The 23,508-nt window shown below is 33.5% G+C and overlaps 3 protein-coding genes across 4 annotated transcripts; 1 reads left to right on the top strand and 2 right to left on the bottom strand.

Moving 5' to 3' along the window:
• Positions 1-1,741: 1,741 nt before the first annotated feature.
• Positions 1,742-5,723, bottom strand: LOC105802599 (AT-hook motif nuclear-localized protein 1). Of its 2 annotated transcripts, none has more exons than XM_012634315.2 (6): positions 5,447-5,723; positions 4,565-4,951; positions 3,911-3,978; positions 3,485-3,616; positions 2,589-2,750; positions 1,742-2,304 (listed from the first exon to the last, which is right to left on the bottom strand). In XM_012634315.2, the coding sequence occupies exons 2-6, from the start codon at positions 4,908-4,910 to the stop codon at positions 2,017-2,019; spliced, it is 996 nt and encodes a 331-aa protein (XP_012489769.1). In that variant the 5' UTR covers positions 4,911-4,951; positions 5,447-5,723; the 3' UTR covers positions 1,742-2,016. The 2 variants fall into 2 exon arrangements, with proteins under 2 accessions (XP_012489769.1, XP_052480322.1); XM_052624362.1 differs by lacking the exon at positions 5,447-5,723 and adding an exon at positions 5,325-5,367 and having other exon boundaries at positions 4,565-4,894.
• A 6,146-nt stretch (positions 5,724-11,869) lies between these two features.
• LOC105802601 (uncharacterized) lies at positions 11,870-14,667 on the top strand. The gene has a single exon (XM_012634318.2). It carries the CDS (start codon positions 12,215-12,217, stop codon positions 14,135-14,137), a length of 1,923 nt encoding a protein of 640 aa, XP_012489772.1. The 5' UTR covers positions 11,870-12,214; the 3' UTR covers positions 14,138-14,667.
• Positions 14,668-15,423: 756 nt separating this feature from the next.
• LOC105802602 (LOB domain-containing protein 19) lies at positions 15,424-18,802 on the bottom strand. The gene is made up of 2 exons (XM_012634319.2): positions 18,322-18,802; positions 15,424-16,035 (listed from the first exon to the last, which is right to left on the bottom strand). The coding sequence occupies exons 1-2, from the start codon at positions 18,604-18,606 to the stop codon at positions 15,760-15,762; spliced, it is 561 nt and encodes a 186-aa protein (XP_012489773.1). The 5' UTR covers positions 18,607-18,802; the 3' UTR covers positions 15,424-15,759.
• Between the last annotated feature and the right edge of the window lie 4,706 nt (positions 18,803-23,508).

The raw sequence follows: 23,508 nt of genomic DNA, 5'->3' as shown, positions 1-23,508 counted from the left end.
CCACTAAAAACGCCGCTAAAAATCTGTTTTGCTGACTGTTAAAAAAGCAATAAGAACATTACCTCAAATTCAGTTTCTTCTTTTTACATTGCTCGTCTACTCACTACATTGGCGCCATGGCGAGGAAAATAAAACCACAACAAACTTCTTTTTCTGTAGGTTAAATTTAGAGTTGTCCATGAGTTAGGTCAAGTAAAAAAATTAGGCACGTTTTTTAGGTTCGAATTTGGCCCAACCTAAAAAATTGGCTTAAAATTTATCTAAGTCCGACTTGAATAAAAATGTTAAAAGTCGAGCCCGGCACAACCCACATTAAAATTTTTTATATAAAAAATAAATTCAAAAAATATAATCCATCAAATACACTAAAAATTAAAATAAATGTTTCCCAACAAATGGAAAAAAAATTAAAAATACTTAAATAACATTAAGATAAGTGCAACTTAGCAAGCAAATAATCTCAAATAGTAGCCAAATTAATAATAAAACAAGAGTTATACAATATCAAAACAATAATAACAAAATAGTAGCAATATAATAGCGAAATGATAGCAAAACAATGCAAAAACAGTAAAAAATAAAAAAACAGCAACAATATTTTTTTTATGAAAATTTGGGCTGGGCCAAGCAAAAAAGTTTACCTGAGGCTTAACCCGTTTAGAAAACGAACCTTATTTTTTTTTGTTTAAGTCTAATTTTTGGACCTATATTTTTACCCAAACCCTCCCACTTTTCGAGCAGGTCTTCGGCTCGGCTCATAGATAAGTCTAGGTTAAATGTCTCATTTATTTGATGTAGCAATTTACTTGGTGAGTTGAAAGTAATAAATGATGTTTTAGGTGAAAAAATCATAAAAAAGTTGAAAAGGAGAAGAGAGTAATGACTATTGAGTGAGACATTCATAGGTAATGTGTCTTAATTGGTAAATTATTATTAGATCGACTGTATGACTTGATGTAATGAAATTACATGATATATTAATTACTAGTAACAATAATTTTATTAAAATGGTTAAATTTAGTGTCACTTTGGAGTAAAATAAAAAATTGTTGGGCGAAGTAATCGATTATGTATAACATAATTATATCCTGGTACATGGACATATTGACGTTTCATGTTTTTCCGACAGCAAAAGACACGATTGAGAAGCATGTGTTGTTGAACGAGAATACATAAGCTCCTTATTTGTTTTGTTTGCAATGTCAAACTCCCTACATCCGATTCTATTATTTTATTTTTTTATACACAAAGTAAGCCAGAAAATCATCCTCCTTACTTTAGTTTTGGAAATTAATCATTTTAAATATTTAAAAAACATATTTTAAAGGATTTTTTTTTTTTTGGTACAAAGTGAGGGAGAGGAGATTAAATGAATCTTGGTCATTAAGGTGGCAACAAGGGGTTTTGATCAGTGCTTCCTACATTTTAAACGATGATTAAAATAAAATAATATAGATCGAGTTAGGTCAAACTCAGGTCATGAATGTTGAAATCCAAACCCATTTTAGGATCTAAACCCTCCCAAATTCCAAATAAGATAGTCTGACCTTTGAATAAGTCTAATTTAAAATGATTCATATTATTTTCTCAATTTTAAAAATTGTATACATTATAGTTTTTCAAGCATAAGCAAATTATAAGTAGAAAATGGAGGGTCAAGGTTTACATAGTATAGTTTAGGGTGTAATTTGGCATATTGGAAGAAGCAGGTTAATAATGGTATGATAAAGAGTCAATGTAGTTGAATGATAAATGAAACCATATGAATAGAACTGATAAAAATGTCACTACTACATAATCGGGAGATCTTTTAAAATCTAGGGCAACTCTCATCAATCAGGCTAAAAAAAGAAGAAAAGATTGTCTTTGCCTGAGACATTAAAACCTAGCTGGATATTAATCCTACCTCATCATCCTACAGTAATATTCAACAACACATAACACTCCGTACTCTTTGATGAACGAAAAACATCAGGGATTTTAGTCTAGTCAGCCTCCGAGTCTGATTTTATAAGATTAACCTGCTGGCAACGAAATGTTGATATCCGTTGCTGAATTCCTTGGCTCCTGCATGGTGGCCGCCCAATTTTCTCTCCGGAAGGTAGCACCGGTGAGGCTTGGTTTCAGGGCATTCGAATTTTGTTGCGGCGAAACAACATCTATGCCATCCTCTTTCTCAGCATTTGAAGCTGGTGCAGCGACAATACTCGGGTTTGGTGCAACAGTAGCTGGTATGGACTCGATCTTCTGCTTTTTGGGTTTTTGATCATGCTGGTTGCCAGGTAAAAAGCTGCCGACAACAACCTGATAATTCAACAAAACATTAATCATCAATGTGTTTAAGACCAAGATTTGTCTAGACTCTTAAATCTTTTCAAATTGTGAAAGGCAAAGTATGAATCAATTCCATTCCAGCTCTCTACAATATTTTGAAAGATGTCTCATGCACTTCTCTCAGGTGTTCATACAACTCAGACTACAAGCTTGAGAGCCAATAGACGAGTACTTAGCCATCACTTGAAGCCCCTCCCATTAAACCTATTATTGATTCTAAAAGGTGACCGGAAATTTAGCACTAAGAGGCTTACTTGTACAGGGCTGGCAGCTATAAGAAGCCCAGCAACTCCTCCTCCTACAACACGGCCATCAGCACTTGCCAAAGATACACTCATCCCACCAGATCGACTTCTCGTTCCTTGAGTTTCTGTAGGCATGAAGGATCCAGACAAGGAAAGTATCTCAAAGCGACCCTACAAGAAAATAGGACGGACAAAGTTTTCTATTAAGGATTCGAAAATCAAAACAGAGTAAGACGTTCATGTTGGCCTTGTTCAGCATCATAGTTGGCACAACTTTTGAGGTCAAAAGCTGTGTTTCACCTTATCTTCAATACTAAATGGAAAAAAGTTCCAGCTTTTTTAGGTTAAAATTTTGCTTTGACAACCCCCTCCTGTCCCTTCAAACGATATGCACTATCTACTTGGTTTCACGAGTATTTATCTTACCTAACATTTGTATCTTTATAATCCGTGGTTTTCACACACCTAATAGCATTATCCTTCGGAGAATAATGCGAACCGTCTTATAATCAATTCCTCCCAAAGCATTCCAAGTTTTATGCACTGATATTTTCAAATTAGACCTGAAAATGTTTTTCCAGGAGGAACTTCAACTTACTCGGCTGCATTATAAAGTACATCCTCAGCAGCAAACATCTTCCTTAGCGTACGAACATTTATAGGCTTAACATCCTTTAAAATTAATGAGTATATTTTAAAGAATGTCTTTTATCTTATGAAATCCTTTGACAAACTTATATTAAACAGTACTGCAAACATTAGAATCATGCAACAAAACATTGATTCAAACCCCATAATCAAACACATTACAGATTAGACTACCGTTTTTGCATATAAATTAGACTATATGTTACTGGAAACTCCTCATATTTCAGAATGTGATAGTAATTTCAAAATTGCCTAACCTCGTACGTAAGAGTGCCCCCAGAAGAATCGGGTTGACGAAGTGTAACATTTGAAATTACTCCATTGGCAGATAGGATGCAAATAGCTCTTGGTCCTTGTTGAGAAAATGATATCACCTTCATTGTCACATCCTTAAACACCACAAAATCAAATATAAGGAAAGAAGTAGATAATGATCACCTTAGAGACCTATAAATGCTCCCCGACACAATGGAAAGTTAAAATGCAGTCTATTCCCTGAATCTAGCCTATCGAAGGTCTAAAGTCTAGAAAAAAGTTATGAACAAGGAAAAGAACACTAGCGACCACGAAAAGGATGGACCCAAAAAGCCTACGCAAGTCTTTGACAATGATAGAAATGAAGCATAAGAATGTTCCCCGATAAAATGAATAAACTCCTCTCTGTTTCCCATATCAAAACTTACCTCACCGGCATTGACCGTGATAACATGAGGCGTAAAACTTGACCCGACAGAAGTAGCAGCCCATTCACCTATAAATTATTTAAGCAACATCTATAAGTACAGAATTTCACTGTTAAACTAAACAAATAAACAAATCGTGTGCTGATATGCCTTTAGCCTGTTTGTCAAACAAACATAGATCTACTACATATTTTTGCAAAGAAGCCCTTTACACCAGATTCCAGATGGTCAGAGAAAGAAACATACTTTCAGACCAAAAGGTATTACTAATCAACCGATCTTGCTGCTTTAACCAGTTTCATTTTGTTTATATCAGTGGGAGCATCTTGAAAAATCCTTGATGAAAAATAAAATCAAAGACACTAAGAATATTCCTAGACCTTGTACAGCCACAAAAAAGAAGGCCACTCATTCACAGAAACCAGTAACATCCTTCCAAATCTGAACAATGGCATCTCAGATTAGGCCCCACAAAAAGGTCAACAAGTATTATCAACTTCACATATAGAATCTTTCAAAGTGGCATTCAGAAAATTCCAAACCAATCAGGTGTTTTGAAGAATCTATAACATGATTGAACTCAAACTAAAACAAAACAACAGTATGCTAAAATTTGAATCAAAAGCAATAACTTTCCACAGAAAAGCTTGGTACCTAAATTCTCCAAGTCCATTCCCTTCTGATGTTTAATCTGGTACCCACTACCTCGTCCTCTCCCACGCTTTCCGCCACCACTTGAGAACTCACCTCCGCTGGGCGGGACGGATGAGGAAATAGGCATTGGTGACAATGCCCTCGCCATTGTCCCATCTGGTCCATATTTCCTAGGCCTACCTCTCTTTTTCTTTTCTATACTACCAGTTAACCCTACACTAACTGGTGAAACATCCTCTGTTGTTGAGCCGACACCAATCTGGCTAACATTTTCGGTCCTAGGTGCCATTTGATAAGCTGATGGAGCTTCTGCTCCTATCACTGTAACACCTGAATTTGTCTCCATGCAAATATTAAATTATACTTAGCAGACTCCAAGCCGGTCACCTATAAAACAGAAATCTTCAACAAAAAATCAGAAAGGTAACAATACAATACATACAACCTCCTCCTATATTTTGCTCCATCATCACTTATTTCACTTAGAACGGAAGTTGTAATTTAAAAAAAAAAAAAAGATATCAGAACACTCCCAAAAAAATCAGAAAAAAAGTACATTAAAAAAAACTCAACTTTCAGTTTAGTTGTGATGATCACAATTTCTTAACACAAACTAATACTCAACAAAAACCTTACTGTGACAGTAATAATTACGTAATCAACCTAGAGAATTGCTGATAGTTGAGCATAAAAACACTCATACCTGCAAAGCTTAGCATTTAAAAAAAAAAAAAACAGAAGAAGATAATTTGTAACTCACCAAATCTTTTAAAAAAAAATATTTTCATCTCAATCAAAGAAAAAGAAGAAAAAATCAAAATCAAAAGAAAGTATTATAAATAAACTTAGAAATTAAACGATGTTAAATGTAGAGATCATGACCTGTAACTTCTAAGCACCGCACCAGAACAAACTCTTCACTGACACTATTCTTCTCAGACCTGTTCACATTTCCCTGTAGCAAAGTACTTCGAAACTTTTTTTTTCTGTCCAACCAACATAATTTTCTTTTCCAAAAAAAATCTAAAATATTTATATAAAAAAACTGTTACTCAAGATAATAAAAAAAAAAAAAGTTCAGAAAACCGCTGCCGGTTCTTTTATTTTCTTGTCTGAACAGAGACTTTTAGTCCGAGAGAACACAGAAAACAAAATGAAAATTCAAAATAAGGAAAATAAAATATTTTAATAAAAGTTAAAATAAGTATTAATTAGTAAGTAAATTGATAACCCCGATATATAAAATTTGGTTAAGAAGAATTTCAAGTCCGGTAAGCGAAAATTGAATTTGAAACTTGAATTAAAATGGGGTAAAATAGTAATTTGGTGAAAAAGATATGGGAAATAAAATAAGGGAGAAAAAGTAAAGTTAATAGCTTTCCTAAAATATTTATTTGTGTCTTCCATTTCAAGCTGGAAAGTTGGCGTTGGAGGGCCCACCTTTTTCAAAGTTATGCTATTTTTTATTAAATAAATCCGTACTAATTCTTTTAAAGCAAATATTTTAATTTTAATTAAAATAGCTTTTTTTAAAAAATTATATAATATTAAGGTAATAATGGGGTTACACGATATAAATTTTATTTAACAAAAATTGTAACTATCACTTTATTTAATCTATATAATTAATTAAAATTTTAAAATATAAATTAATTTTGAAACATAAATATTATTAAATATGTTGATAGTTTAAATTTACCAAAAGTATATAGAGTTACCACATATTTGAATCTAACTATAAATGTAACTTGGCTGATAAATACTACGGGTATTTTTTCGACATTATATCGCTGCTAGTCTGCTTTTTGTCTTTTTCAGCAAATAAAGAACGAACATCTTAGACTTTGCCCTTGACTTGTTGTCTTAATCACGGTTGTGCCACCGTAGCCGTAGAGTGTGGACTTTCTTTTTGTTTTTTTGCTCGTTTTTGTTCTTCTTCTTCCTTTTTTTATATTTCTTTATTATAAGCGTTTCTGATTTTTCCTGATGATAATAATGAGGCGTTTGGGAGTGGTGATCGCGTCACCTGTGGGTGAAAGTCATATTGTCTCATGGTCGGATATGAGTGGATAATCTCTGGCACACCTCTTTCATACGTCATTTAAGATTTTATGGCCTATGTCCAAAAAAAAAACTGTTTTAATGGTACAAAACAAGTCATATTTAAAGGGCGAAATCAGAAAAAATATATAATTAATTATTCTTTTTTTAATTTATCTCAATGCAGAGTGCTGTGAGGGTGGTTGAGTTACAGTCATATTGTTGAGAGGAATGGTTGTGTGAGAGAGAGGCATGTTGTTAATGTAAGTTCACATGGCTGTCAAGTGTGAAGACAAGGGCCCTACTCTTTGAAAGATTATTTAAGATAAGCTGTCCCCAACTTACCCTGACCACTATTTCCTAATTTTGGATTTGGTCTTCCTTCCTCCTCACTGCTCAAATATTTTATTATGTACGTTGAAAATGGCTTTTCTTTTGAAGAAAAAAATTTATTTGGTTCTTTTTTTTTTTTCAACTCAAAAAGGGGGAAAAGATATGGTTAGGAAGAAAGAAGGTTGACTGTGAGTTGATTCAGACTTATGGACTTATAGAAGAGGGGAAAAAAACCCCAGCTTGTTGAAGGTGTTATCGCCGTAAGGCCATAAGCAAAGGAGGTGAAGGAAAACTTGTCGGCATTGGATTTGGGTGGCATCGATAAATAGAGGACTCTTTAGTTTGGACACTTGATAGTTAAAACTAAAATTCTTTATGCTATCAGTATGTTTGGTGTTTAAGCATGTGTTAAGATCGGACAATCAATTCGCACGACATTTAGCTAGCTTTGCTACATTAGGGGTGATCGTGTTTTTATTGGTGGCATCAACCACCGAACTATATTTGCTTTTGGATTTGTATAGATAAATGATATTATTAATGAATACAAGTGAAGTCTCTTTTTTTTTCATTCTTCATTTAAAAGAACGGTTTTTCATTGGACAATAACTAAAGGAAAAAAAAGGCAAGCATCTCTCTCCACCGATGGAGAGAGTTTCCTATTACCGGCAGCGGCTAACGAAGGTCTAAAAGGCCTTCTTTCAGTTTCAGCTTAAGGATGGGCTTGGTTTTGACCCACAAACCTCTTCTTGCTTTACCATCATTCCAAGTGTTCAAACAGTGGTTCGATTAATATTCAAATCGAATTATTATTAATTGAATTACTTGAAATATAAAAATCGTTAATCATCAATAGTTAACTAAATCGAAATATTTCGATTAATTTAATCGGTTAATGAAATCTATATATTTCTGTCTTTAAAAACACGACATAAATCTTGAAATTCAGTTAATTACCAGATGAAAATGACAAATAAGACATTAGAAACAACTTTAAATAATATATATTATTTATTTCGGTTAATTATCTAGTTTCGTACCGAATTAACCGATAACTGAAATTTTAAAAAATCATTAACCGATTTCCGACCAAACTAAATTCAACCATTGTTCGATCAAATAATTTAGTTTTAACCAAACTGTGAACACCCCTAATCATCACGTTTCCCTAAACTATCATTTGGCCCTTGAACGTAAAATTCCACGTAAACTCCCTTTTATTATATATTTTTGGATAGATTTAGTTTCTTTGACTCTAATTTATTTATTTATTTATAGTCTCTCTACTTTTTGAAATATATATTTTTAGTCCTGATTTCAACTTAAATTTTCCATTAATTGTGAATATTTTTTGGTATGACTAATGTTTTAAGAATATACAACGATGATGTGACATATAAACGTTGTTGTTTTTGTAATTGGATAAATATTAAATATGCAAAAGTTATCCAAGTGTAAAAAATTTCGAAAGTGTATATATCACATTACCACATGTTTACGTTAGATTATATGATCTAATGAAACTAAAAGTTATAGAAATGAAAATGTGAAAAAGTAAAGAAACTTAAAATTATCAATTTGTGATAGAGAAATTAAATCCATAAAAATATATAGTATGAAGACCTTATATAGAATTTGACCATACAAATAATACATAAAACTTGTTATCATCAAACAAAGATTAAAGTAAAAAAGATTTCAACCGCAAAAGGGTAATGTTAGGAGATGTACAAGGGCGTGGTCAAAGAGGGGTAGCAGAGGCTGGCCTCCTCAATCTTGCAAGACTGTATAATTTTATTGACAATCATCTGAACCCTAAAATTATAACATTTAAAATTATTGTCGCGTCGATAAAAAGGAATATGTAGAATTGTATTTGGCCTCTCAAAAAACAGTTTCAATTTAGTAACACTTTAAATTATACATTATTTATTACTTATCTCTAAATTTTTAATTAATCAGATTTATATATATTGTATTTTTGTAGAGGCTGCTAAAAGATGGGGTAAGGAGAAGTTGGATCATCTGAATTGGTGCAAGAAGCATGTGATGGCAAGGTCCTTGGGGTCTGGTGCAACCGGGAATCTTCTTAATTTAGAGAGGGACCTTAAAGTGGTGTGGTCCGGGACAAGAATATTGGGTTTGCAAGGAGTGTGGGCTCTTGTTTTATCTTGCAGCCGGAGCTTTGAGATTTGTTTGATGGTTTTACATTAGCATCGGCTATGGGATTTAGACAAGTGTCCTTTTCATAACTTTTAATTTTTTATTTTAGTAAAATAATATATTAAATATCAACTAATTAGGGGATAGAAGCGAATGTGATTGATGATGTGTACGAATGGCAGTAGAGCAAGGCGAATGTTATTATGTTTTATTATTTTAAAAGTATTTTTCGCTTTAATTTAATTTAATTATCTATTTTTAATATATTTAATTTTTAAATTAAATAAACATTCTTCAAAAACATAAAATATAAACTTTTTTATGATATATGATTACATTTTTACCATTTTGATCGTGGTATATATACACAGAAATAAATATAAAATGGTAAATATATTATAGTGAAGCGGGAGAGAATAGGTTAAGTAGTTACTATAATTACTTTATACGCACTGTGCAAAAAAAAAAATTCACCCAACTCATCTCGCCCATCCCCACCTCCACCTCCACCTCCACCTCCACTTCTAAAAAGAAAATTCTATTCAATTTGAAGCGGTTTGAAATCTATTGGACAGATAAATCTTAGCTTAATTAGTATTAACATTGTTATTAATGTAGGAAAAAAATCTAATATTATCCAAGTTTGAGTTTTTGAAATCTATTGAACAGATTGAGTTTTCTCATCCCTATTCAAGTTTAAGTTGAGAAAATTGAATTTGATTTAATATTATCCATTGGACAGTTTGAGTTTTACCTTCATTGACATTAACATTATTGTTAGTGTGGTATGTACTAAAAAGAAAAAAAAATTGGATAAGTGCCAACCTAATTATTTGGATATAGTTTTATTTTAATCATAAAAATATAAATATATTGATAGAGTTGAACTTGAACCCTAAATACTTTTCTTTCCATCTCAACCATGTTTTGTTTCCCTCCTTCGGTTGAGTCTCAGCCGCGGTTTTCTTTTTTTTTCTCTCAGCCGTTGCTTTTTTTCACTCATTCATTCTCACAAACTCTGCGCCTCTCCACTGCCCACTTCTATTTTACGACTCTCTCTCTCTCTCTCTTTATTTGTCCCTAGTCATTGGATTTTGCTTAGTTACTAGATTTCTCTCTGTATCCTAGTAATGAAAATTTTGCCATCCTTTTTTTCTTTTATATAGAAGCATGTTGGTTTGTGAATAAAGCTTTCCCAGCTTCAGAGTTTCCCATGTCGATTTATTTGTCATTAAAATATTTTTAAATTTTATTATTTCAACGAAAAAACTTAAAATGAAGGAGTTGAATTTTAATTTGAGTAAGCTGAAATAGAATTTCCAATACTGTAATTGGGGTTTTTACATTAATAATACAAAATAATTACAAAATAAGGTGGAAAGTAAATTATTTACAAAAATAGATAGTTTTGAAAAAACAACACCACTGCCTATAAAAACAATATTTTAATAAAATAAATAAAATAATAATAAAAATATTTTCCAAACAAGGAGGCGACACCCTTATTTCACATGTCATTTTACTTTTTATATTTTATATTTTTAGTTTTATGTTTATATTTTAATTTTATTAATAAAAGATGCTAAATTATTTTATTTTATAGTTATAAATTTTTAATATATAAAATAATAACTAAATTGATAAAATTTTGGTAAATTTGGCATTAAAACATTATTCCTAAATGACCATTCAAGGTTTTAGTAAGTTACTATTTTGGTAAATTTTTTTAATTTCGTCACTTCTAGTCATTCTCTGTTAAAATGTATTTAGTTACCAAACATAATTTCAATGTAGCCTTCTTTTGATTGATATAAAATAAATTTAACTATTAATATTTTACACATTAAAATGTATTTGATTACCAAATAGAGTGTCAATGTGGCCTTCTTTTATGGGTTTAATAACAAATTTAGCCGCTAATATTTCACACACCCTATCAAGTTAATTCTATTTTTAAAAATTTAATACATTTCACCCTCAATGTTTACACATTATCAACTCAGTTATTATTCTAAATATTAAAAAAATTATAATTATAAAATATTTTAAAAAACTATAAAATAAAATGATTCAACCATTTTTATAAATATTAAAAATTTCGATCACCAAATAGGAACTCGTTAAGAAACCTGAGTGATTGTTTAGGTAGTTTACTCAGTGGCTGAGTCGGGGCTTCTGAGGCCTAATCCTTTAATAAGAAAATTTTTTATTTAGGCCATTTTATAATTTATAAAATTTTATATTAATAATAAAATTACACTTTGACCCCTCAAAAGATAAAAATTTGATTTAATCTTTAAAAATTGTGAAGATATAAGCTATAAAAATGGTGACATTACATTTCTACTACTATAAAAATGTACAATTTAATTTCGGCTCCACCCAAAAAAATTCGATGTTTTTATGTCAAATTTACAAAAATTTATCAATTTGATCATTAAATTAAATATTCAAAATTTATAATTATAAAATATTTAAAAAATACAAATTTAAAACAATTATAAAACTATAAAATATAAACGTAAAACTAAAAATAAAATGAAAAAGGTTTCCGCGTCCTTATTTGGTGACACCCTTTTGAGAATTAAAATATTAATTTATTATTAAAATACATTTTTATAGTAATATCGCGTCACAATTTTTGTAATTAATATTTTCCTCATTATTAATATAAAAAACCCCGAACCTGGAATCAAACTTTTTCATTATTCGTAGCTCAACTTGGAATGGATTACGCATTAGCCTTTGTGCTTCTATCTACCATCCAATCAAAAAATCTGGTCATGCTAAACAAAGAAAAAAAATTTATGTAACAGACAAACAGAGCGAAGTTACATACAGAAAGAAACCAAACAAAGAGAAAATAAAAGTTTTTTCTGTATATTTTTAAAATTAAAAAAAAAAAAGTAAGTTGGAGCTGAAGCAGAGTAAAGGCACGGATTAGACCCCTTTTTCTTCAAAAAGAGAAAAAAAAAGAAAAATTATAGACAGAGAGAGAGAGAGAGACAGTAGAAGACAAGAAACCCTTTGAGTTCCAAAAATGTCAGATAGAAACTGAATCCCCCTCCCTACCCTTCTCTTTCTCGGCATCTCCATCTTCTCCAACGCTAATCCATGAATCCCAACAAAACCCAAGACCACATCTTCCATCAACACCATGGTATGGGCCCATCTTCCCACATCATCCACTCCCAATCACAGCCCTCCATTCCTCTTCACGATGACCCTTCCTTCTCCCTCCCCGAAATCGTCCTTTTCCGCTCCTCTCCCTCCGCCGACTCCCCCACCCCTTGCGATTCCGATAACGACGATGCCGCCACTGCTCACCCCCCTCTTTCCTCCACCCCTTCAACTGACCTAACAACCCCTTCCCATCAAATTACCAATCAGCCCCTCGGCTACATTAGCCCCGAGCCTCACATTTCCTCTCAGTTCTACACCTTCAACGCTGAGTCTCATTCCCTCATGATCCGTTGCATCCGCGAGCAGCGTTTGGCCACTCCAGCTGAGATCCGAGCCGCCACGCCGCGTTCCGTCCTCAAATCCTGGCGCGCCGTCTGGAAGGACCGCAACGAAGACACTGCTTACCTAACTGCCTGGAAGCGGATCCAGGACAAGCTCACGGCTCACGTCGACCCCAATTCCGGTAACGAATTCCTTTGCTTCAAAAACAATTCCAATCAATTCGTTTCCCATGTTAATCAATGGCAAGATATCGTTATGAGTTTCCACGGAGACGCCGATTTAAAGCACTTAGGGCTTAAAGAAACAATAGAGAGAATTAAACAAGTTTGGACTGTAGGTGCTAAGTTCTACGGTATTCCCGAGAGTTACATTAGGGGTTGTGTTGCGGCGTGCCCTGTGTGCAATGCTTCCTCGGGCTCTGCTTCCAGGAGCAAACGCCGCCGTTTTGAGTACACGGAGTCTTTTGACGTGCCTGCAAAGGAGGTACCTCATAGGTTGCAGCAATTGGCTGCAAAGCACAAGGTTGTGCTCTGTATAAGACAGAAGTATATAAGGTATAAGCCCTTTATGGCTGAGGTGAAGGATTATGCTTGTCATCGAGCTGGGGAGCCTGCAGCAAAGAAGTCAAGGATTTTGAAGAGGGAACCTTATGCATCTAAGAGGTGTGGTTGTGGATTTAGAATTAGGGCAATAGTGCCAATTGCCAATTATAACGAGAAGGAGAAGACATTTGTATATCAAGAGGAAGGGATGGCTGTCTTTAAGTTGTATGCGGTACACTCCGGGCATGAGCCAGGGCCACTAGACGGGAATGCAAGGATTATGCATAGGGTTGTTGGGCATAAGGGAAGATTTGTGATGGACCAAGATATGGTTTATGGGGTAAGTGAGGATTTGGATAGCGAGGGGTTTGGGTTGACGGGGAAGGAACAAGGAGACTTGCAGCTTGCCGTTTTGCAGCAGGTGCGAGAGTTGAGAGCTGAAATTGGGTTGTTAGAAGGGAGGATCGGCAAGATTCCTCATCAGTTACTGGGTTCAGTATCTAGGGAGCTGTTTGAGATTTTAAATAAAGTTAGAAGTTTTGGAGAAGAGGGTCCAAAGTCAATTGGATTGCTGTCTGACAAGCCTCATTCTGATGACTTGTTGGTGGAAGAAAATGATTTGGCGCACTGGGCTGGTGACCACCATGATCGGATATATGGGGATGGAAAGGATGCTGAACTGATTGAAGATGATGATGACAGTTTTGGAAGGACACTTGGGGATGTTGTTCCTTGGGACCAAATGAGGACGGATAGAAGGAGTCAGAAGGATTTGATGAGTGAGCCTTGTAAGATGGATAAGTGGTTGAAATGCCGTGATTTCGACGAGAAGAGCATTCTTGACTGCGAGGATACTAAACTAACCAAGTCCATGAGACATGATGATTGCATAGGGACAGATGTAGGTCTCGTTGGCATTCAGGTTGATAGTTTCTACCAAGATAACCCTAAATGGTATGATTCTCCTTGTGGATTAGATTCCAGCACAGACTGTGGTGACAGTGGATTTAGACATGGAGAGATTGTGTAGGATCCTGATGAGCATGGTTAACCCACTCTAACATAAACATGAATTTATATTGTCCTCTTCATCCCTTCTCACAGCTACCACTGGATTGTACATTTATGTATACTGATGATTGGAGCTTCTCACATGCTTGTAGGTGTCGTGTGTGGTTCTGTAAAGTATAGCCAATTGGGCTCATCTGCACATAACTTATTCATAACTATTTGTTGACCGTGTTGTGGACATTCATGACTCTTAGTTAGCTTCTCATATATTACCTCCCCTACTTGGTGGTAATATAACTATTGAAATTCAACTAATGTGCCTCTTTAGAGAGTTGCTGACCTGTTCTCATAATATACTTTTGTAGTTTATTATAACAAGATTAAGGCTTTGCAACTTATGCCCTGAGCATGGCAGGGAGTCAGACCAGGATTTTGGCCTGCAGGCTGAGATTGTATGTGAGTTTATAGTTAAAATTATGTTTGTGTTTCTTATGCCATCTGTTGAATGATTTAATAATACTTCTCCAGGGCTGACTTTTTAAACTTGAACTGCTATCTTAAGACATGACGCATGTTTGCTATGTGATATTTTTTGACTGAAACTATCAAAATAACATAATAATGACTTACTAGGCAGTTTATTATTGGTGGGCTTTCATTGCAGTTAATAGATGCGGGGAACAACCCTATTTTGACCAACAGTTGGTGCCTTATCTATCTTAATATACAGGATCTCTCATGCATAGGTACCAAATATGTGTGATCTTACATTTCTTTCTCTGCAGGTATATGCCGTTTTGTTGTAAAATTATAGTAGGTTGCCTGTTTTCTGTAATGCAGTTATGCTTCAATTATGTTGAGACTTTTGGATAAGGCATTTTGGTTCATCGAAGTTGTCCATATCTAATGGTTTTCCTGCATGAGAACCATTTCAGATGTGATGCTTTCTTATGTAATTGTTTTAAATTGGTTAATTATCCGTTATAGATACGATGCCTTATGTATATGTTTCAAATCAGTTAATTACAGTGAAAGGAAATACTGCTTGCTTTGATAAAGTTATTAGATGAGTCCAGATGGTAGATAAACTCAAGGCTGATTCATGTCCCCAGTTGCATGGGAGAGAAATAGGTTTGAATATTTGAGACTTAGACAGTGTACTTGGTTCTAGTTGTGTTTCTTTGTGTAGAAAGCATGAGAAGCGTCAAGATGTTTGATTAGATGACTGTAGCATGTAAAGGCTGGTCTTTTTAGTTGGGTGGTGCAGATTTCAGATTGAACTTAAAACTGGTTCATATTTTTTAATCTAGAATCTATTTTAGCTTTGCAGTCAATTTCATGAGGAATTGATGTCATCATCTTTCTCCTTTTTAACTTTTTCCCCACATCACATACACGCACTCATATATATATCTCCTTTTGGATTGTATTTATAACTAAATTGAGCACTGACTGGATTAATATCATGAATGCCTTCCATTTTTGGAAGGACTTATATATACTGCTGTAGAAAGAAGAAGAAAAGAAAAGAAAAAAAAAAGGAGTTCGATTTCATTAGTTTCCTTCCAGAATCAGGAGTAGTTAAGCAGGACAAAGCCCACTAAGGGTTATGGGAGTTTACAACAGATAAATCAGAAGTTTTTAAGTGGAAGTAGAAGGGTGGAATCGGACACCTGGGAGATATCTGGAGACGAATTCCCTGGTTAAAACTTGAAGCTGCTCGTTCTCTGCAACTTGGTCAAATGAATTTGGGAAACTTGAAAGCCCAACTGAAGTCTGTTGTGGCGGATCAAAGTGTGTGGACATGTTAGAAGAAGACATCAAATCGGATCCTATTAACGATGAGGATGGAGGATGACGCTGCAACGTAGAAAGACGGGCCTGGGTGTAGGCTAATTCTGCCTGTAAATTCACTACCTACAAATATCATAACGTAATTGTTTAACATTACAGAAACTTGATTTTTGACGGTTCAGTTCAAGGCTAATGTTACGATGAAACCGTGTAGAAAATTTAAAACTAAACAAAGGTTTTCGACTCCATTTCCGAGCAAGATTACGGACAGTAAAATAAGATGGGATCCCATTCCTCTTGACCCTATTGCTTTTGATCACCGTTTGCAGTTGAGACTTGTATATTTTCCTCAAAAAGAGAAAAGGGAATGGGTTTAATCGGGATCAAATGAAATATGAAATTATCTATTCATTTCCTTTGTGGCAGATTTTGTAATCAACATAAATATCAGGCCTACCGTGAACATTATAAGATTTAGTTAAGAGGAATGGCTAAGCCTTCTGTCTAGCCCCAATATGTAAAGAAACCATAATGTATCAAACAGAGATAACTACTCCAAAACAATTACATAAATATTTAATTTTATATAAGCTTTACATAAGTTCTTTTCATCTAATATCATTTAATTGTTTATAAAAATTTACACATCTTTTGGGTATTAAAAATTTGATGTAATTCAAATTAAACAATGCATCCAACTATCTATCTTCAAGAAATTTAGAATAGTGAATATTACCTAATTAAAGCTTCACCTATACATTTACTTAAACCATTTATTTAAGTCACATCGTTAACAAGAACAAGTTGATATCACCCATCAATTGAGTCCAAATTTAATTAAAAATATTATTTTGTTTTTTATTTTTATATAGATACTAAAAATACATACATTTCATAATATTTTAACTCAAAATTCATTATCACTTTTAGTTCAATTAAAACCATATTTAATTTGTTAAATAATTCTTTTTACCATGATGTACTACTAATTTTCCCTTTCCTATATCTGCCTAACATATGGAAGTGGAAAAATAAAGAATAGTATCCTTAAAAATATATCTTGGGAAATGATGGTTAAATACTAATAATAATTCCCTACAAAGAAAAAACAAACCCTCAAGTTGTAAATTATTAATTAAAGACCCTATTCAATGGATGTGATGCAGAAGACTAGCTATCCATATTTCATGTGGAGTTTCTCAAAAGGCATTTCACGAAGAAGATAATCCTTACAAGTAAAATCAAAGGAAGATTTGATTTTGTTGAATGAAGTTCACCATGATCGAACCTTCACATGGTAGGACCCATGAGCTTCTTTGAAAGCAAGAACAAAGAACACAACCCATCAATTAACTACATTTTACTATCCTCCTTTTTTTTTTTAATAAATAAAAAAGGAAATGTAAACAAAGTCAAATCCAAAACTATTTGAATATTTCTCGAGTTGCGAAACTTATGCTTGCTGGCTCCGGCAAGCAACCACACCCACTTTGCCATTCACCACTACGTGTGGCAGCCGCCAGCCGGGGGAAACCGCAGTTAGTATGACTCTTGGGGCGCAATTTCAATTAAATAAGTGTTGTTAGCCAACGAAAAAACACCACCTTTCCAAGTGAACTGGGCCCGAGTTTCATCACTACTGTTATCGAGTGATCGATATTTTTTGAGGGTAAACAAAACTGTGGGTGATTAGGCTTAACTATTTTATAATCACAGAAGCCAAGAGAAGCCTACTACCAGGTAGGGGCTGTCACTATGAACGTGCTAATATTAGGTATTTATTACCAACTTTTTTGTTTAACTTTTGGTGTTCAAGAAATATTTATTGGTTACAAATGTGAAAACCTTGACTAACTAGATTACTTCCACTGTCCAATATATGTATAATATTTGAGTCAGTTGTCAAAATTTTACCAAATGGACTGCGTGCTCCAAGGCACACGTTTGCATGAACATTGAACCTGTGAAGAAACTTTCTGATTTTTGGCCTTTTTCAATTATGGGGTGTTGTGGTTGGACTTGGAGGCCTATCCTATGCTACGAAACAGCTGGTTAGTTTATGCGAAATCTGGGTATAAGATTTTTTTTCAAACTAGCTAAGTAACCCTGCTGCATGCAATTGCTACCAGTTTATTAGAAGAATCTAAAAGAATTACGAAATAAATATTTAAAACTTAACTGTAAAATGTTTAGCTGCATGCATGCCAGCATGTTTGCCATGGCTTCCTATGATTGAACGGAATTTTGAACTAAGAAAGAAGAGAAAAGAAAGCAAAAACACTAAACCTAATGCTGACAATGAATGTTAAAATAGTGATGCGATGATGTCTGGAACTGGGAGAGAAATAATTAATACACAAAGAAAAAGGAGAGAAAATCTAAAATCAAAGTAAAGAGGGGAGGGCAGACCTGTTGTTGCAGGGTGAAGAGGTGGCCGACGCAGCCATAAACAGGGTCTCGAACCCTAGCCAAAGCCTCATAACAGAGGGTAACGACGGCATCGAGGCGCTTGTGTACAGGTATCCGCTGCAGCATCTTGGAAGCATTGCTGGCACCGTAAACCTTGTGGACCGCAGCGAAGTGAGCCATCCCTTGGTCGGAGTCAAAATAGGGTGCAAATATGCACCCTTTTACGCACTTTCGCCTAAGGAATTTGCAGGCACCACAAGGCCCTCCTCCATTATTTCCACTCATCTCCCTCTCTTACCCTCTTTCTAAAAGAGATTATTTCTGCCTTTTACAAGTAGAAAACTGGGTGTTGTTTGTTTAACCGGTTTTAGATAAGAAATATGTTAAAAGCTTTGCTACTCTTGAGGCTGTGGGTCATTTACCAAAAAGGAAAAAAAAATACTGGTAGTTCCATCCTTTTTCTAATTCTAAATAGAGGGATAGTGTTTTCTAAGCAATGCATTTCTCTTTTGTATTTTTTTTTATATAAGTGATAGTAGTAAGGGTTGTCAAGGGAGAACTAAGTATAATTTAAAGTCTCAAATACAAATCATGATTAAGTATATAAATCTGTACACTTATTAATATATAAAATTATTTATTTTCATTTTTAAGAAATTATAGAATTTCATGTTTGATTCATTGACACCCTAGAAATTTATATCAAATGCTCGTATGTATATTTGAATATTCTACTGCAATGGACGTTCTTGTTTGGATTTATTAAAGTTTAATTATGTAGAGATTGTTAATTATTAGTAGTAGATACTGTTTTAAAAAACGAACGTGGTATTTTGGGATACAAACTTTAAAGCCACGGTAAAGCAAAGTAGAAGGGAAGAAGTGGAGCAGCAGCTTTGCTTGCGTGAAGCAAACATAAATACATATATGCGGTGAGTGGCTGGCAGTCTCAACTCAACTATCAATTTGTCATTCCAACCCTACCACACGTGCGAAACCCACGTGGGACAAACATCCTTTCTCATTTCAATCATTCATATCGTCTCTCATCTCCTCGGCTCTGACTACTAGAGCTTTTTTTTCACACAATTTTGGTTGAAATCAACGCTGTTTTATAACAGATATAGATAGATAGATCAGTGCTGCTGATTTTTCGCCTTTGTCTTTGGTACAAGGCCACAGCCTGCAATGAGTTTAATATTTTAATACCAGGTTTATATGGAGAAATGATTAAACCAACGTTAAACCATAATATGTTATAAGGCTAATTGTTTCCAGACAGTCACGTGCTTATGGAGTTGATTGGGGTACATGAAATGAAAATAGTATAAAGGGGGTTTGTAAGTAATGAATTTGATTGAACCAATATTTGAGTTGAATTGGCGCATCAAGGTCCCACTCTGTAACATGGACTTGGAGGCCATCCCTTTTTACTTTGCTCATTATTGTTGTACACAGAATTCGGGGAAGATATCGTGTGAGTATGTCTAACCTCTCTCGCTGTCTCACTCTCATACGTACTTTTCACCTTTTCTTTTAATTATTTTCTTACTTTTATGGCAATGATTTGTCTAGCTTTTGCGGTTGAAACATCACTTGCCCTATAATTCATCATGTACCGACATGGTGGTAAATTTCTCTTAACATTGCCATATGTATGTGTATATCTCACGGGGCTAGACCTTTCGTCTCGCAATCCATACAGCCTTAAGCGATTCGTTCGTCTAAACTTGCCTAAGTCAGCCTTAACTCAAGTGAGGATTCTTTTAGAACTCCTCCAAGGCACCAAATTGAAGAGCGAAAGCGATTTATGCCAAAAGAAGCTAACCAAAGAACAACAGAAAGAGCACTCGCAAAATGTTTGAGTAAATGCTCTCAGAATTCTATTACTCTTAAGAATTCATAATACAATGAAATGGAGTGAGTACAACTGAGGGGAGACTCTCTATTTATAGTTGAGCTCCCCCAAAACCGACGGTCAAGATACATTTACATCGACGGACGAGATTAGCCATATCCCTTTATTTTAGGGATTTACAAGATATGCCATATCAAATCAAATCTAATCTTTACAATATATGATTCCCTCTATCTTCTAAGATTAGTTACCATATCAGCCTAAGTTGTCATGTCTTCATTATCGGGCCAACCAGGCTTCAATCTGACAGGCTTCTCTAATCGCTCTTTGAATCGGGCCAGCTCTCGTGGGCCAAATTATCCCCATTTGAGCAATAGACCTCCATTGGATGCATTTAGTGCGATGGTCATGGGCTTTGAACTGCGGCCCGTGACATATATATATTCATATGCATGGCTAACCAGTCAAGCACGTTGAATGATTAATCGTAGAGAAATAGTGTCGACAAACAAATTCCTCGCATCAAATTTGTGGAAGCATAACTGGTAGAAGCGTTAATCATAAACACAACTGTTATAAATAGAGTATAAAAGACAAGGTTAAGAAACTACCAACAATTACGACCTTAGCAAAAAGTGATCAAGCCAGACGAAAATTAGGGAAGTGAAGCCTCTTCTGATCCAAGCTCCCCCTGGTTTAATGGCAAGATTGAGGCTTATAGAATTTTGTGATCTTAGCTTCGAATTATATCTTATATAAATCATATGCGGATATTCTCTAAATATATTTTGATTTAAGTCTTAATATTAGTAGGTCTTATTCAGAGATGTTTTAACTATTTGTCCGATCATGTATTGTAATAATAGATTCTAATTATGATTATTTGAATATATTCTTTATAATTACAATTATGATTGCATTTGTGATTTAAAAATTAATTAATCATACTCCTCACCTATATTCTTTAATTATTACTCCTTTCACTCTTAAAACAAAATCTTCTTTCTTACACTTTTTATACCTAGCCTTCTAGCTATATATGGTTAGAGCAGCAAGTTTTAGTGCAGCATTTGTAGATCAGAGGGCTATTCACCAGTAAACAGCCTTCAGTTATTAAAAATTACTTTCAGCCTTTGCCAGACAATATTGAAAAATTCATCAAACCACGCACAAACCAAAAGTTTCACTAAAATTTGCAGCCCTGCAGGCAGTTGTTATGAAAGCTGAACTTGAAGCTAAGGTCTGAGTATTGCTTGGCAGCGTGGTTATAGAAGAAGTGTGGTGGAATGTAACAGGTCTACAGCAGTCCACCTACTGGAAAATCATGCGGGAACCGATCAATTGGATAGGCAGCTGCTGCAAACACAATGGGAGGTTCAAATCTAGTAGATGAGAATCATGCGGCAGACTTCAAGTAGACAAGTACAGAGATAGAAAGTTGCAGACATTGAAAACGGCATTAGCTGGTATATGGAACATACTCATTGAGGATGTAATGAATATTAAGTATATGCTAGGCTGTGATACTTAGGATCTTGTAGTTCTCCTTTATTATGAAAAATAAAATAAAATTGTTGCTCTGACCATTGTTTAATGGCGAATAAACCTGTGATCTAAAATAGTAGTGCCACCTAAACAAAGAACAATGAGACATGAAATAAGCATAGGCAGAACAAACATCATTTCTCAGTATAATTGGATATTCACATAAGGGTGTTTGAATTCAGAATCAAACAAGTAAAGTCGCTTTAATTTCACTAATATTTAAATACTTAAATCATTCCATTTCAGGATATGTTATGACAAGAGGTGAGACTAACCAACCATTCCCATGGAAAATAACAAAGCTGACATTCCTAAACTACAATAATTCAATTTTCACCAATCATTCATTTTCACTAATAAAACTGCACTATAGCCAACTTAATTTAATTTTTTAAAATTATAAAAATATAAATTATTAAACTCACAAAATTACATTTTTACTATAATAAAAATACACAATTTAATTCGGTCTCCCAAAACAATTTTCTAACTAGTGGACAGCCCAAAGGCTCCATTAACATATGGATTTGATGAACATTTTTTTTAGGTATTCGGCTTGCTTCTAGGGAAAGACAAATACACAATTTTCCCTTAAAAGCAGTTTATATACAAATTGAGAAACCTTGTGAGTTAAAGCAAATAAAATTATTATTTTTTAGTTTAGAGTTGGGCGAAGTGGGCTTATTTTAAATTTTAAATTCGATTCAATTTTTTTTCTTTTAATTCCGCTTCATCGAAACTCAATTTTTAAAAGAAAATTTGATCCTAATAAATTGGATCAAATTAAAATTCGTGTATTTTGTTATCCCTAATTAAAAATAATAAAAATTTTAAAAAATTATTGTAGCTTAGAAAATAATAAAAATGTAAATGGAGAAACATATCAAATGAAAAAAAGGGTAGTTTCTCTCTTAGAATTTATTCATTTTGATCTTGATTTACATTTTTTAGAGTATTTTGGTGATATTATTGATCAATTTGGTATTATTTAATTTGTAACACCAAATTCAATCAAAGATTTTTACAATATATATATTTTAAAATTTTTAATTGTTTTGATAATTTAATTAATCATGTTAGTGATATTTGACTCGTGTCATCTATTGATACTATTATTTAAATTTTGATTGAATTGATATAATGAGGATAATCTTATCTTTTGTATTTTATAAAATAATATTATGTTCGAATTTAAACCTAGGACAAAATAGTTTCAAAAATTTTAATTTAATTATTTCAATCAAAACCTCAACTTCTTCTTGTGTCAATATTTTTTAAATTTATTTCACCTACATCATATGTATGTCATAATTTGGCTTAAGCATTAAGCCACGAAATCAAGAATTTTGGCAATTAGAATTAAATCATAAAATTTTAAAATAATAAAATTAAATTTATAAGTATTTATTTTATTTAAGCCTCGATTAAATTGGTGTCACGAGTCAATCGAGTATTAATTCGATTAAAGCGATTACGAAAATTTTATTTTTAGTTAAAATAAGTTATATTATTCGAATGTATTTTAATTTTTAAAAAAATTACATGTGATGAGATTTAAACTCGTAGTATTTACACCATTAAAAGTTAATTGAAAGAGGAAATTACATTAAAAAAGTTATTCACTATTTCACTAAAAAAATATCCTTATGTTTTTAGATAAAAATATTCAAAAGTTAAATGTTTATATATATATATATATTAAAATAGAAATTTTTTTAAATAACTAGAAGTGGCACAATTTCTAATATTCATTATATTGAACAACTTCCTTTTAAAAATATCAT

The sequence above is a fragment of the Gossypium raimondii genome, chromosome 11 (genome assembly GCF_025698545.1).
Source record: "Gossypium raimondii isolate GPD5lz chromosome 11, ASM2569854v1, whole genome shotgun sequence".
Taxonomy (NCBI): domain Eukaryota; kingdom Viridiplantae; phylum Streptophyta; class Magnoliopsida; order Malvales; family Malvaceae; genus Gossypium; species Gossypium raimondii.
The sequence above is the reverse complement of the archived record's forward strand: the minus strand, read 5'-3'. Positions and strand labels throughout refer to the sequence as shown.